Source organism: Carex rostrata, chromosome 19, assembly GCF_964058835.1.
Source record: "Carex rostrata chromosome 19, lpCarRost1.2, whole genome shotgun sequence".
NCBI classification, from domain to species: domain Eukaryota; kingdom Viridiplantae; phylum Streptophyta; class Magnoliopsida; order Poales; family Cyperaceae; genus Carex; species Carex rostrata.
Genome location: NC_135936.1, coordinates 3,412,525 through 3,429,229, shown reverse-complemented (window position 1 = coordinate 3,429,229; position 16,705 = coordinate 3,412,525). Strand labels below are relative to the sequence as shown.

Genomic DNA, 16,705 nt, shown 5'->3' with positions numbered 1-16,705 from the left:
TAATTAATTCAAAAAAATGTTCATTACTATGTTTCTTTGCATCAAGATTTAACTTCTCTGGAGCAAAATATTGACTAGTGATCCCAAACAAATTGAATAAATATCATAAAAATTGCTTAAAAATATGACTTTTTTTTTAATCTTTGTATGCAATCTGATAATATTTAAAAAATCTTTGCCGAATAAAAAAGGTGTCAAAAACTTCATAATTTTACAGATATAAGAATTTATAATTTCCAAACTTATCAGGGTTAAATTTGCAATCCCCGCATACTTTATTTGACCACCAAAAAAGGGGTTCTATTTTTTAGCTGATGCTCTGAGGCAAACAATCCTGTTTTGGCGCACCCCCTCGCCTCCCTTTCCTATAAATAATCTCTCTTTCCAATTTCGCCTCCATGAAACATAAACCTCTCCCCTCTCATCAGCAAACTGAAAAGCTAACAATTCTCGAAACAAAAACCAAGAAAGCACAAATGGGTTCTCTCGGGACCTCTGATTCAATCCCAAATTCAAAGTCAAACGCAAACGGCCATGCATCTGAGCTCGAGGCTTCTCCATCAAAGGTCTTGAGAAATTTACTGGCAGAGAAAATTAGTGGTGGCATGTCAAGGTTAGAAAGCGCCAAGAGGAAGATCAAGAACACGGAGAAAATGAAACCAAAAATTGTAATTGGCGATGGTGGTTATGTCTGAGAGGATGTGCCTCATTTCTCTGATTACATACCGGACCTTCATGTACCTCTCTCTCTCTCTCTCTATTTACACACACTGGATTTGTTCTTTTTTTTTTCCATCCAAGTTAATAATCAAAGAATTTTCGCAACATACAGTATTACAAACAAAGTTCAGTATATTTGGTTATTTATCTGAGTTCATGATTAAATTTTACTTTATAAAGGGACCGTTAAATAGATATTGATATTTTGTACAAGATCAAATAGTTGTTCGAGGAATATTTCGTGATGTTATAAATAGAAATAAAATGAATCAGCAACCTTTAAGGACGAACCAAAGTTCCATTTTTGTACATTTCCAAATTCTAAAGGAGAAATCAAAATTGTCCCACTATAGGAATATACTTCTTTTGTTCTAAGTTTATTCCCTTTTTTTTTATAAGAAAAGGAATTTCGGAATACTTGGCAACTTTTGACCACGTGTTTTCTTTGACGAACAAGTTTTTCTTAAAATTTTGCGGTCAACACTCAACACCTAAAATCAAAGTGTTAGAAATTTTCACAAGGAGTATTATTTCTTGCATTTGCATCAGCAAATAAAATGGATTTATTATACCGAATACTAAATTATTAGCATAATCTAATCTTCACTAGCCTAATGTACTTTTATCTTACTGTCTTTTGTTTCATCATATGCAGAGTCACCCGAACCCATTGCAAGACAATCCTGCATACTCCGTTGTCAAGTACTAATTTATTTTTTCTTGTTAAATTTTTTTAAGTAATTAATAATTATTAGGCTTTTTTTATCAAAAAAATATATATTTATTAGGCTTTACTAATATCATGTAATGACATTCACTTTGCAGGCAATACTTTGTTGATGTCGATGATACTGTTGCACAAAAGGTACTATATTTTTACAACAATTTTATAATAACCTTATGTAATACTACTAGAAGCAAGGCTTTGTGTTTAAATTATATTATTATGCATGATAATATCTTCTATATAACTTTTTGTGGGGATATATAAAATTAAAATTCCTTTTATTTTCTTCAGATTGTGGTTCAAAAGAACAGTAAAAAGAGCACACATTTCAGGCGTGCCGGCCCTCGTCAAAAGGTTTCACTTTCTTTTCTTTTTAATCATCCTTTTCGTCCTTGTTAATGCCTCAACTAAAATGATGACAGTATTTTTTTTCTTTATATTGTTAGGTATATTTTGAGTCTGACGAGGTAAAAGCTTGCATTGTGACTTGTGGAGGCCTCTGCCCGGGACTTAACACAGTGGTGAGAGAGCTTGTATGTGCCTTGTACAGCATATATGGTGTCACCAAAATCCTCGGTATAAAGGTAAGGTTTTTCTTTTGAGCACTGAGAATATTACCTTACCAGTCATGACAGATATGATACAGTATGATTACGTCAGAATCCAGAATTTATTTTTCTAACTACTATGATATATGCTTTAGTTAAAAATATTATTTCTATAACTAGTCTGTGGCTTGTACTAGTAAAATCTAGGTAGGAACAGTTCCTGACTGGTACTTTACTAGATGGCAGTTATGTGCCTACTGTTAATATGTATCTTTTTTTTTTCTTTAGGGCGGTTATAAAGGCTTCTACTCTTGCAATACCATTGAGTTGACACCTAAACTGGTCAATGATATTCATAAAAGAGGAGGCACCATTCTTGGTACATCTCGTGGAGGCCATGACACTGTCAAAATAGTTGATGCAATTCAAGATCGGGGGATTAACCAAGTAGGAATCTTATTTAATTTCAAAGAAGAATTTTGGCATGTATATCCAACATGACATTGAAGATCATAGAATTAGCCAATTACTCATTGATTGCATTTTAAATTAATCCACAGGTGTACATCATCGGAGGTGACGGAACTCAGAAAGGGGCCTCCATCATATATGAGGTACATGTTATGACAATTTAATGCAATTTATTAACAAAAAATGTACTTGACTTTCTATTAAACTGTTAACAGATAACAGTCAATAACATTTTTTATTTCCAAAATTTGGAATTTGTAGGAAATTCAAAGGAGGGGCCTCAAAGTAGCAGTTGTTGGCATTCCCAAAACCATAGACAATGACATAGAGGTAATTGTAGTTTGTACTTGCAATAGATTCAACCACCTTGTTAGTTCAGAATTATTTAACAGCTCCTTTTGTTGGAAATCTAGGTTATAGACAAGTCATTTGGTTTTGATACTGCGGTGGAGGAGGCTCAAAAAGCAATCTATGCTGCACATGTGGAGGCCGAAAGCCACGAAAATGGCATTGGCCTTGTCAAATTAATGGGCCGCAACAGTGGTATGTATAGTTGTATGAACATTATTTATCTTAGACTAAAAGATTTAGTACATTGGTGTTAATATTTTTTTCTGTTATGATTTTTATTTTGTATTCTTAGTCCTTTTTGTTAATTATTTTCAGGAATATTTCTTTTTATGGTTTGCTTGAGGTGATCTGAGCCTTATGCACAACTTTACTACTTTATCTTAACAGCTCTTTATTTTTTCACTATTGCAGGTTTCATAGCAATGTATGCTACTCTTGCAAGCAGAGACGTGGTAAGCTAGCTTTCTTGAAATTTTGATCGCATATCTTTCATATTCAATGGATTACATTTCCAAATGTTTCACAATGCAGTTGCAAATCTCAAATGCAAGAAACTTATTCTGTTCAATATTTCTTTGTCTTTCTTTAGGATTGTTGCCTAATTCCTGAATCGCCATTCTACCTAGAAGGGGAGGGAGGCCTATTAGAATTCATTGAGAAACGGCTAAAAGAGAATGGGCATATGGTAATTGTTGCTGCTGAAGGAGCTGCACAGGATTTGATAGCAGATAGTTTGCGCAACACGGTTCATGATGCATCAGGAAACAAACTATTGCTTGATGTTGGTTTGTGGCTCTCTCAGAAGATAAAGGTTTGTTTATTACTGTTTTCTTAATTTTCCTGATTGACATCTTTCTGGTTAGGTAAATTTTTTCATGTTAATGATTTGATTATAACAATAATTGCTTAAGGATATTAATTATGTCATATATCTGAATAATCTGAGCAGATTATTTTTGAGGATAATACGTAAAGCCCAACAATTTTTTCACACAGACTTAAAATTAAAGCCATTCAAGATAGATGTATAGAGTAAATTATGTTCTGAGGCTAATGCAACCACGATATTGTCTCATGTAGGAACACTTCTCAGGAAAGAAGAGAATGCGTGTAAATCTCAAGTACATAGGTAATAAACTTTACTTTCAACTCCTATGACAAGTCTTGGATTATTTTAAATTGTTGACAAAGTGTTTTTCTTTTTCATTTCTTCTAGATCCTACTTACATGATTCGCGCAGTTCCTAGCAATGCATCGGACAATATCTATAGTACCTTGTTGGCACAAAGCGCTGTCCATGGTGCCATGGCCGGATACACAGGTTTCACTGTGGGACCAGTCAACGGAAGGCACGCATATATTCCATATTATGTAAGTTCTGTTAAATTTTCTCTTTTACTTGCATATTTCTTACAGTCCATTAATTCAGTAAAATGAGGATTAATAATGGAAGACGGGGTAAATAGTGAAACCCAAACAGAGGAGATTATGATAAAATTGTTCCCGACACAATTTTTAACTTTGTTATATTTTTTTTTTATATTTTTTCAGAGAATCACTGAGAAGCAAAAGAAAGTAGTCATAACAGACCGTATGTGGGCAAGACTCCTATCTTCAACCAATCAACCGAGCTTTCTCAGCCATGAATTTATCAAAGGTGAAGAAACTGACCAGGAGGAGCATTATCATTTAGACGATGAATATGCACTGTGTAACGGTTCCCTTACTGATGCAATAAAAAATATGTGAGGGCGCTGCATTGTGTGATAAGTTTTGAGGGAATGAGTAGTGATTTTTAGCGATAGTTGGTTTTTTGGTTTGTTCTCATTAAGGTATATTCTTCTTACATTGTAAAAAGCTTCAATTATAGCAAAGATAAAGAGGTTTTATTATCGTACACCGGGAAATTCTTTTGTGAAAGCAACATCTTTATTTTGTGCCTTCAGGATCGGGATTCCATCTGCAACTTATCATATATGACCCAAAATATTTGGCCAGTGAAACTAATATAACTAAAGTTGCTGAAAATTGTTTCTTTATTTTATTTTTTATTTTTTTGGAAATCTTGACAGATGCTGTCAAGTAGGAAAATTGTTTCTTCTAGAGAGAATTTTCCTTCAACTGGTTCAGATTAGAATTTTGAATGTCTAGATAATACATAAACCCCAATCAAAAAATATCTAGAATTTTGAATTTCTAAGTGGAAAATAAGCTAGAGGTCAAATGATTGAAGAAGTGGATATGGGGAAGAAGCAGGGATTGCAATTTTATGCTACCAGAAAGAAATGGCCCATCTACAGGAGCTGATTCTGGAATTCAAACAAAGTAGCCAACTGCTAAAGAAAATAATCTATTGGTCAAGTCAAAAAAAAATTATGAGCTTGACCATGCAAATTGGGTTTGTTCCAGGCACTGGAAGTCTTATCCTTTTTATTCTCGTGTCTCCACTCTCCTGCTGATAGAAATTCAAGAGTTGAGGGTCCATTCTGTGAAATAAATAAACAGACCGGACTTAGAGGGAGGCAAATGAAAAGTTCTAGTAAGTAGTAACAGACAAATAACCCGCTTACCCGATCGATCCGTTTAATCTGACTTAACCCGTTTCAAAAAATAATGATTGGATATATATGCGCACCAAATTTTTTTTCGGTTTTGCAATTCATTTCGTATAAATGAATTGTGATTCTGACCTCGGTAATTGTGCACATACTATCTGCCAAATAAATGAATTATATACAATTCCTTGGTGTGAACATCTGACCTTGATAAATGCATACTTCCAAATAAATGAGTTGCATATGGAACTTGTTGCAAAATAGAATTGAAAAAATTGGTGTGCATACTGGTGCACCGAATTGGTGTGCATTTCCAGTCTGTACACTATTCCAATTTGATGTGCCGACTGAGTATGCGTGGGTGGTATGATTTTAAATATGGCTGATTGGGTGATAATTGTTTAATTTTGATTTAATGGGCGTCAAGTAAAAAAATTTCGGGCATAATATAATTGATTTTGTGTCTTCTGTTTATATTTTTTGTGTAGAACTCTAAATTATGTTTTTATTTATTATTGGATGATTTTTTTTGAAGGTCTATTATTGAATAATTAATCACCTTCTTATTGTTAGTTAAAAATATCATATTGGATCATATTGAATGTTATTACTTATTACATAAATAATGTTATTTTTAGAATCTTATTAAGAACTTTATTTATGTTATATTTGTAGATCATTTTCATTTATGTATATATGAATTTTTTTGTTAATGAAATCTGTAAAACCCGCATAAGTAGACCACCTACAAAAATACACGAGTTCAATGGATATTAAGTTATGATTATTGAGTATGGATTGAAAGTGCATTACCTAAATAACAATGAATGGGGTTGAAAATATAGACCAAAAAAAAACAACCCGACCAGTTTTCAATCCTATTTCAAATCAATTTTTATTCTAGTGACTCAGACCGTGTCTTCTGTGTAGGAAGTCACATGTTAATTTTTAAAATTGAAAACCTTGTTCTTATATTTATCTACAAACAACCCCCAGAACCACTGATATACACAAAATACATCACTGTAACAGAAAAATAATAATAATAATATATATACATATATACCTCTCACAAGCAAACATAGGTTAATAAAGGTAATGACCTTATAAAGTGTTTTCATACATTTATTGAATAAAATATATATAAAAAAAACAGAGTATTTACATAATCAGTAGAGAAACTTATACAAATTAAGTAGCTCAATTGATGAAGTCAAGAGCAAACTAGACAGGAAAAATGGGTAAGAACTGCAAAGCATCAGCCCAAGCCTCTGTACATCCTTTCGATGATTCATCATCATCGAAACAAATGCCGACAATCTTTGCTTTGATCCCAATACTTCTCGTAGTCCTAGTTGCCTATCAAAAACAAAGCCAAAAGTTACATATTAGACAACACTTTGTTCATGTTTTCTAATCTAGATCATTATTTTTGCACGGTAGCATCAAATTATATTGTCACTTAATCTATCGAATCCTCAGAATATGCCTTGCACAACAACTAAAGGCAAAGAATCAAAAAATTTATCTGCACTACTAAGAACCTTCTGTTATTTGTACGTCTTGTAAACTTTTTTTTTTCTTTTACGTATTCCTAAAATAAATTTGTTTGCATTAAGATTGAAGATTGGAAATTAACTAAATCCGTTACGACAGGTACGTACCTATCAATGAACCGGAGCTCAAAGTTTTCTTCATCCTCTGTACATATTTCCTAAACCGCTCAAGCTGACAAGAAAGATGCTATTTCCCACATTTCTATTTACGAAGACTATCATTTATGACTTCTGATAAGATAAAAAAAGAAAACAAGGAAAATCGAGTTGATTAATGGCAAAGCCTAGTCTATTTAACAAAATCTATATATCTCATCCATAACATATTTATAAGTACTTTATGATATCATTTAATCAACAAGCAGAAACAGTTTTGAGTTGGCCAGTTAAAAAATTTCTTTCAAACAACAAAGAAAAAGTTTATCCCTCCAAAATATAATTTATTTTGTCTTCCATTAAATCCTAACAAAGTACAATTTACATTATGTCTACGGAAGTTGTCGTCAACATTGAATGCGAAAAGTCGAAGATAATAGAATTGACAATATTGGCTAAATGGAAGAATTGTACATGAAATATCCTCACTTTCAATGAAACAAAATATTGTACAAAAAATATGCTAAAAGGAACTCAAGCAAATTAAGTACTATATATGAATTTTATTTAAGAAAAATATTATAGAATAACATGCACCTTAAGAATTTTAGAACATATATATACTGGCATATTATATGCTTTTGTTTGAACATATGCATTATTTCATATATATACTGGCATATTATATGCTTTTGTTTGAACATATGCATTATTTCTTTAAGAGAAAATTTGTGATGACATGAAAACATATGAAAAAAATCACTACAATGTTCGTATCTCCAAAACAATTGCAAGTTTTCAACAAATATTAGCTCTGTTTCTACCAGAACTGTCTTGCAAGAGTTCAATGGAGCTGAGCTGATTTGAAAATTATGTTATTGATTGAGATAACTAATTCACGAAAGAAACTACTATAACAAAATATATAAATATCCACAATTTTCTCCTAGTTTACTTTAATCACCGTTTAGTTACAAAACAAGATTTTAATGGAACCGGAAAAGAGGAGTGTTGCTATTCATTCAAGCAAGAAAGATGAAGCAGCAATGAGAAGTAAAAAACTCACCGTATTATTAGTGTTTGCCATCGGTGTTTGATTGGTTGTGCACCTCAAACAAGCAAGTTGCCTCACTAGTGTCAGCACTCAAGAAGATAGAGAGGCCAAATTGTTTCTCGGCAAATTTTTGTGTTGTACAAAATTGTTTCTCTGATTATGAAGATGGGTTGATTATGAAAAGTAACAGGAGGAGATTCAGCTTGATATATATAGATCAGGAAGGGATTCAGTACATCTAATTTATGAACCATAATGTACTCAGCAAATCTTTTTTTATATACACTTAGCAAATCTTTGAATTTATTGCATGCGTGAGAAGTTTATCAAACAATTAATGCAAAATGCTGTAGTTATCATGAAATATCAATTGCTCCACTATGACTACTGGGCCCCATGCATAAATAAATGCATGGATCAGGTGTCGGAAAGAGAAATAGGCCTTCCATGCAGATGGGCTATCTAGGCCTACTATATCGGTGCTAAGTAGCCTGCAACAGCTTTTAATTAGTGTAGAATACACTGATAAAAAAAGTTTTAACTAAACAAAATTAATACTTTTAAGGCCCTCTGTTTAATGTCAAATGGTCTAAAGAAAGATCTGCACCACAAAAAGGTAAAGCGTATGCAACAGAAAAATACTTCTATCGAACTAACAAATAAAAAGGACAATAAGAACATCAATATAGCAACAAAAATATTCCTGATTTTAAAGTTCGTGGTATATCACAGAACATTTTTAGAATAACATTTCCTTGGACCGAAATTGACAATAAATATGAGTTGAGCTATTATTCTAATATATCAAATATGAGTTGAGCTATTTTAAAACTATATGTATTACGTACACATCTGATCCGAATCAAACAGATCCTATTGTGAGTCATAGTTGTCGCGTTACGTAGTGAACTTGTATTACATCATACACAGAGAGTTTGATCTCAGCACTTGCAACTTTCACGGTAATACATATTATTGTTTCTAAAAATACATTTTCCATACAAAGCTTTCTTTTAAATCGAAATCACAAAAACCCAATAAGCATAGCATTGAGTAATTGATTAGGGAATACACAATCTGGTTACGATCTCTGAACAGCATCTCCTGAAAGTTCAACGGTAAATCACAGGAACTTGATTTTTCTAAATTAATGCAATAAGAATTCCATAATTGGTCAACATATTTTCCCAATTACGGCCTGTAGATGCCAGTGGGGTCAGCATTTTGCAATATCCAAGGGTGTTCAAGCACCTTCACAAGAGGTAGCCTTTGAGAAGCATCTTTTACCAGCATCTGTGCATAGAGAGTAAAAAAACAGAGAGAATTTAAATTTTACACATCACAAAGAAACTTCATAAACACCAAGTTATTTAATTTGCCTTTATCAAGATGACTTTACCATTTTTTCATTTATCATTTGTATTGGTTATGGAAGTACAAAGACAAATCAAAGGAAAGCCACTAAACCTGACTGATGAGATCTTTTGCAGTTGAAGAAACCACTGGCTTGAGAGGAAATCTGAGATCAACTTTTAAAATCCTGAAAAGCACAAAGCAGACGAACCTTAAAATATAACCCATTTGCATTCTTTTTCAGTAGCAATTTTATTCCAAGTGATATTACCAAATTGGAATTGGGCAATTATAAAAACGTGTGTATTTCGGCCTACATAGAAATAGAAAATCTTGCTTTTTCACATCCAATTTGTCAAATTCTTTTTACTATATTTTCAAAAAAAAAAAGTAGCACTAAAATAACATGAAAAATTATGCTTGCATAACAAATAGGGTCATTTACAAAAATAGTACTGAGAATTCTACGGTACTACTTGGTTTCCTACAAAATTTTAATATGTAGATCACATTAAATGTCTTGGATCAAATATTTGAATTTATGTTCTCAGCTATATTATTTTAGGCTCCTCAAAGAAGCCATAAATTAGTGAATATTTGTGAACTAATTTTGAGGAACATTAATTACAAAATTATTCATGATTGTAACTTCACCTCCTGTAGGTATCAGAGTGTTCCTTTGCTTCAAATGGAGGCACACCATAGAGGAACTCGTAGCACAGTACACCCAAACTCCATATGTCTACATTTGCATCATGCTCTGAACTTTCAACTACAAAAATAGAAGTAACTAATTTCAGGTAACTGTACTTGCATACGAATAAAATGACACAATTCGCTCGTGTTATTTTTGCTGTTTCAAAATGACACAAATTAAATTGGACACTGAAAATAGACCAGCACACCTGTGTTGCATTCTCAGTATAGTAAAAACTGAAAGATAACGCATTCTGCCACATATACTTACCCATTTCAGGAGGGAGGTAGTCCAGCGTACCGCACATGGTACGCCTCCGGTTAAATGTGTGTACTGACCACCCAAAATCAGCAATCTTGACCTCACCCTTGTATCAAAGAAGTAATTTTAATGCAGAGTACTTGAGTAAATAGGTCGGGTTCATTTTTTTTCCTTGTTCAATAAAAGATGGAATTTAAATCAGTACCTCAAGGCCCATTAGGAGATTTTCTGGTTTGATGTCTCTGTGTATGACATGCTTTGAATGGAGGTATACTAATGCACGCGCCAAGGATGCAATATACTGAAATTTATAGGAAGGATACAAAAGAATAACTATGATCAGCTGTGAAATATAATAACTACAACAAGCTTAATTCCATGAAATGTGTGATACCACACTCTTACTAGCCTGCAATTTTTCTGGAAAAAAAAAAGAAAGGCCCTGCTAATATTATATTCAAATGTGCATTACATCTCATGATAGTTTAATGAAAATTTCAGAACTATTTGCAATTTTTTTATACAGAACCAAAATCATCAGGTGCCTCATTAAAACCAGATTCATAAATATCTGGTAATTGGCATGAAGAAATGATGAAAGAAGTTATAAATGCATTTAATGGTTCTCTCTAAGAAGAACTTACTGTTGCGGCTCTTCTTTCATTGAAGTACTTGTACTTTTGCAGCTCTTTATAAAGTTCACCTTTTGCAGCATACTCCAGTATCAGATAAACCCGACTCTGTGCAAGAAAAAGAAAGATAAATAAACATATAATGACAAGAAATGGAAACTGTAAAATGAATGTAAAAGTGACATTTCATTTAATAGGTACTCAACCCTTGGGTAAGAAGCAAAAAGATACTATTATGCCCAAAACTATGCTAAGACACTCTTAGAAGAGACCATATAGGGGAAATATGTCAATAAAAGCTTAATCTAGGCAGAGAAACTGTAGTCATTTCCCAAAATAGGCACGAGTTGGGAGAAAAGGTAAATTAATGACTACCAGAAATTCTCCCACCAACTCAGTAGCACTTTTCTGGAGAGTGAAGGTACACCTGAAGTCAATTTTGTCTCAAACATTGGCAAAGAAAGAGGTCTGAATTACGGATCCGAATTATCAGCATTCACTAACATAGCAGCACTTTGCCCAAGTCCCAGCCAAATGCTTCTTGAGAGAGAGAGAGAGAGAGGAGAGAGATACCTGATCATAAAAATAACCATATAAGCGGAGTATATTGGAGTGGCGTAGGTGGCTCTGTATCTCTACTTCACGCCTCAACTGATGCTCCACTTGAGACTGTTTTAATTGGGTCTTGAATAAAACCTTCAAGGCCACTATGTGATTGCTCTATATATAAATTCAATAAATTCAATTAATTAAACCCCCTCTGAAGCTGCAGAATTTATTTTAAGTCTAGGATTATGCAAGCACTTATCGGTCAATTTGCATTATAAAATGTAACATAACTCCAGAATTAGTACAGTAAAGAACATAAAATCAACCTCAGGTCATAAAGGGGTTCTCTTTATGTCTGAACAGCTTATGGGAAACTAGTATATAGAGAACAACTGAAAAGTGTCCCTAAAAATGCAAAAGCAGAGAACTTCCTTCTCCCCTTGCCAATCTACATTAGATAAAGGTAGACTGAACCGCCACCAAGTCGGCAACAAAACAAGGGTAAAAATGGACATCCTTTCTCGGCCAATCTACACTAGACAAATCTATCCTAATATTAGTGGTATATTAAAGGTAAACAGGGAAAAGTACCCTTTTATCTGGCCAATCTGCATTAGACAAAGGTAAACTGGGTAATCATAAAGTTGGAGGCATAAAACTAGATAAAATAGAAAATACCCTCTTTTCTCTGGCCAAATATACATGGCCAAACTTGCCTCTCCCGAGCGGCTTCCCAATGTCAAAATCACTCAAAGTCCATCTCTTTTCTGCATCACTTGCCTTTGAGGGCGACTGTAAAAAAAGATTATTCACACATTAGATACATTTACTCAAAATATATTACGTTTAATTAACAAACTAAAACTATGGCAGAGCTTAAGATCACATATCCGTTTCTAATAGAAGAAACCCTAGAATTGACGATTTGGCATGAACCCAGAAAACTAGATCTTCGTTGGTTCCAAATAGTACTGAAGTTGGTCACTATTCAATGATATAGTAAGTTAATGGATCTCTACAAGAAATAGCGATCTTTAATCCTTCAGCTAGAAAGGGAAATTGACTAATTTAAGTTGCTAGGAATTGAAATTCTGTAAAATGCCAGCAAAAACCCTAGGTTCGACATTTTTGGGAGAAATTTGAGGTTTATGCTGACGCAAAACCCTAGGTTCATAAATCACCCAACCAAATCGATGACAAAAATTGCAAGAGCCCAAGACTAGAAGACTAGGGGAAATCACAAAACAAAAAAAAGACCGTGGATAAAGATCAAATCAAAGAAACGAAATGAAGATCGAACAGTTAGTTTCTTTAGCGCACCTTCTCTTCTTGATGGATTTCCGTGGCGATCGCCATGAGAGAGAGAGGAGATGAACAATCTAAAAACTCAAAGAAGTCGTCGGTATCCTGAAAAGTAAAATTCGAGAAATTTTGGACCTTTTAAAATTTTGCGAGTAACGGTCGGATTCCTGTACCATGTGGACCCGAAAGCCTCGACAGCAATTCAAATTATAGGCTATACCTGGAGTAGTGGAGTGCAAGGATGTAAGGTCTACTGGTAGGCATAACCCAGCGTTACGCTGGACCTTGGTATTCAGATACGGCTGAGCCAGGACCACGCAAAGATAGAATTTCTTCGTAAGAGGAGCTGATTTATGCTAGTTACACGTACCCGAATATCTCCCCCTACTGGTCTTGGGTTTCTATTGCGATTATTCTGGGTTCAAGTTTCTGTACGCTTAGCTAGTTAGCTTGACTTGATTTGAATTGAAGTCGAGAGGAGCGCTTGTCGGATCAAAGACTGAGTGCGTATCCGCCCAGGTACTTGAGGTGCAATTTAAAAGAACAAACGGCTCAGATTAATTTCAGTTGGGCCAAACTCAATCCGGAAACGATTGGGACTGTGGGCTCTGCTTTGAGATTCGTGTCACATGAAAATAACGGTTCAGATTTATGGATTGCACCGCAGGTACCTGGGGTGATACGGATTGAAGACTTGCCGATGGATATACTTTTCATGTAAATATTGCTAAAATTTATTTCATTTCATCAACGTTCGCATTCTTACGTGTCTCTGAAGTTTGAACTAGGATTATTTTTAAATGTTTTAACAAGACTGATTAAACTAATAAAATATCACATATTCACATGAAGCATCCTAAGAATGCAGTCTAATTTTTGCTTTTCAAACTTCAATCAGTTTGTTTGTATTGAAATTTCATACAAAAATTGTTTAATGTTGCTTTCGATAGAACAATTTTTCCCAATTCCGATCGGTAGCAAAAAGTTCACAAATATTTTACTATATAACCGTGGAGCTCATCTCATTCTTTCTGGCTTAAGCAAGCACAAGAGTTCCCTTCCTAATTAACCCAAGAGATCTCATATGTTTTTTGCATTTTATATTTATGAAATTATCAAAATATAATATCTGAAAAATGAGATTTCCTACCAAGTGGAAGTAGAATATAAAATTATAAATAGACAAACCTAAGAAATATATCCGTTTATTATATTAAATATTCATTTGAAGTTTTTGAGTTCATCGTAATTGTTTTAAGGTGCGAAGCAAATTTTAGATTTTTTTTCTCTAAATAAAGTTTTTTTTATCTAACGAAAAATACGATACATTGCAATAACGTATTAGTAATTTTATTTTAATGCAATAACTGCCGGAAATTTTATCAGAATTAGTCACGATCTTATAATTTATTATCCAAAGTTTTTTTATAGAAAAGAAAAAATGACAAGGCCCATTTGGAGATGTCAGATGTGGCTTTGTCGTAAAATCAGCGGCCATGAGATAGAGATTTTTTTTTTTAAGAAAATAAACTTTTTTGGTCCGTTAGACCGTTAGCCTCTGCCTTGCATGTGCCGCAAGGAGTCGTTTTTGAATCTGATTACGTACGGCGGGTTAATATGCTGCCTAATGTGCTCAGGATCCTCTGTGGCCCGTATAGAGTGTGAATGCTAGTGTAAGAAAACTGTCCACGCATTTTTCATATTCGAAATGGATTTTTTTTTTTTGTAAAATAGAACTAAATAAAATTATTTAAACGAAATAAGCACAAAGACTTTAAAAGTTACAAAATGCTACGGTGGAGAGTAATTTATGGACTCATTTGATGAATCTTTACTGTCCATTCATTTATTCTCCCTCCACCATAGCAATGCTACCGTGGAGCTTTTTTTGTAATTTTTAGAACCTCTATGCTGGTTTTGTTTAAACTATTTTATTTAGTTCTATTTTAAAAAAATAATCTTAGAAATGCATGGATTAATTAGTTCCTGAACCAGGTCGAATAATCTCTCGCTCAGGAAATGGAGAAAGCTGGAAACAGCTCAGCTCAATTTCTGCTCAGACTTTCTTGACGCAGTAAACTACTGCGGTTCATTTGAATGAATATTTGAGAATAGCAATTAAAGTTAGAATTAAAATAACTGCTAACTCAACACTTTAACGAGATATTTAAGAGTTCAGAACATCTACATTTTTTCCTTTCAAATACGGAATAACGAGCTATTTTTTCGCTAAGACACTAACTAAAACTTTTTTATTTTCCAACGCCATCTAAACATACCAAAAATCACATCCATGAATAATCATTATTGTCAAAAAAATTGTTAATATCAAATTTTGATATTAATCAAACAAATTTGTTGGAGTACTTTCTAGGCACTCAAGAAATCCTTTTAGGTGGTTAAAATTACTTTACTGTATTAATTCACATGATGACTGCACTTAAACTTAGTAAGACAGATGAAATTGCAAATTTTCTTTGAGAATTGATTTGATTTTTCCGAGACAAATTGTTTAGGTTTTGTCTTGGGCACTGATTTCAATTTTAAGGCACGAAAAAAAAAGGTGATTTGTGTACCTCTGATGAATAACTCTTGCACAAACTTTAAAGTGAAAAAAATTATAAATATAGAGAGAGAGAGATGGGCTACGGTGAGTTACGAAGTAAAGCGACTATTTTACTTCACACTCATATTTTGTGATTTTAAAATTCAAAACGTCGATCTGAACCGTTCATCTTGTTCTCTATATTGAAATGTGCTTGGAGACCAAATTTTATATTTTTTGGTTTTTTTTTACTATTTATTAAACCACTTTAAAAATTGCCGATACGGTGGTCCAAAATTTTTTACTGTTTTTACTGTTCACTCAGATTTTCAGATTTTCAAAGTGGCTTAATAAATAGTAAAAAAATTTCAAAAAAAATATAAAATTTGGTCTCCAAGTACATTTCAATATGGAGATCACATCTAACGGTTCGGATCGACGTTTTGAACTTTGAAAATGAAGATATTGCATGAAGTAGAAACGCGTTTTACTGCACGAGATATTGATAATTTCTACGAAAAACAGTTAGCACGTTTCCTTCTTTTTTTTATAACAGAGACATGGTACTCAATTTCATGCTTAAGAAAGAATCGTACCTAATAAATCCAGTGGTGTAAAAAATGATTTTGTAGCTCGACTAATCGACAATTAGTCATTGACAGTGATCAAATCGTTACGAATTGTCTGTTTGTTGTTTATATTATAAATTAGTTAGTCATTTTATTATGTATTTATCAATTATATGTACTATATTTTGCTTTGACTTATCTAAGTTATTATAAATATCAATTTATAAAATTTTATTCATTAACAATAAAATTAAGTTAAAATAAATTTGTTTGATAAGTTTGATAATTAAATTAATCATTCTTAATAATTATAAATATATAAACATATCTTTAATGAAAACATAAATTTATCCGTAAAATTGATTTCGACTGAATAGCGATTATTTACACGTTGAATAAATCTCAGGAGTCACGAATGTTTGAGCATCTCCTAAAAAATGGAGCCCTATTTTGCTAAAGGCCACTAAAAGCTACCAGCGAATAAAAATATTAATTGGGCTTTCTTTGAAGTGCTGATTCAGGCCTAATGTTCCAACCCAATACACAAATGTTTATATATCAACTAATAAAGACAGTAACTTTTTTTCATTTCGGCCTAAAAAGCAAAAATTCTTAAATGCTTGTCTGATGGGCTGGTCGCATCAGTTTCTAAAGCATCAACATTCAAATAAAGATCTGCACTTTATCATTTTCATCAAGCTGGACAAATTTTTCCGACT

The 16,705-nt window shown here is 33.1% G+C and overlaps 1 protein-coding gene and 1 pseudogene across 2 annotated transcripts; one reads left to right on the top strand and one right to left on the bottom strand.

Annotated features, from left to right (window-relative positions):
• Positions 1 to 324: 324 nt before the first annotated feature.
• Positions 325 to 4,724, top strand: LOC144571483 (ATP-dependent 6-phosphofructokinase 6-like; annotated as a pseudogene). Its single transcript, XR_013517522.1, has 14 exons — positions 325 to 737; positions 1,376 to 1,422; positions 1,546 to 1,585; positions 1,739 to 1,801; positions 1,894 to 2,031; positions 2,284 to 2,442; positions 2,556 to 2,609; positions 2,728 to 2,796; positions 2,880 to 3,009; positions 3,229 to 3,269; positions 3,407 to 3,628; positions 3,898 to 3,946; positions 4,034 to 4,188; positions 4,369 to 4,724. The product of XR_013517522.1 is annotated as an ATP-dependent 6-phosphofructokinase 6-like (transcript).
• A 4,287-nt stretch (positions 4,725 to 9,011) lies between these two features.
• Positions 9,012 to 13,052, bottom strand: LOC144571482 (serine/threonine-protein kinase Aurora-1). The gene is made up of 9 exons (XM_078320778.1): positions 12,891 to 13,052; positions 12,249 to 12,362; positions 11,595 to 11,741; positions 11,034 to 11,129; positions 10,595 to 10,690; positions 10,399 to 10,495; positions 10,086 to 10,203; positions 9,546 to 9,618; positions 9,012 to 9,371 (listed from the first exon to the last, which is right to left on the bottom strand). The coding sequence occupies exons 1-9, from the start codon at positions 12,924 to 12,926 to the stop codon at positions 9,270 to 9,272; spliced, it is 879 nt and encodes a 292-aa protein (XP_078176904.1). The 5' UTR covers positions 12,927 to 13,052; the 3' UTR covers positions 9,012 to 9,269.
• Between the last annotated feature and the right edge of the window lie 3,653 nt (positions 13,053 to 16,705).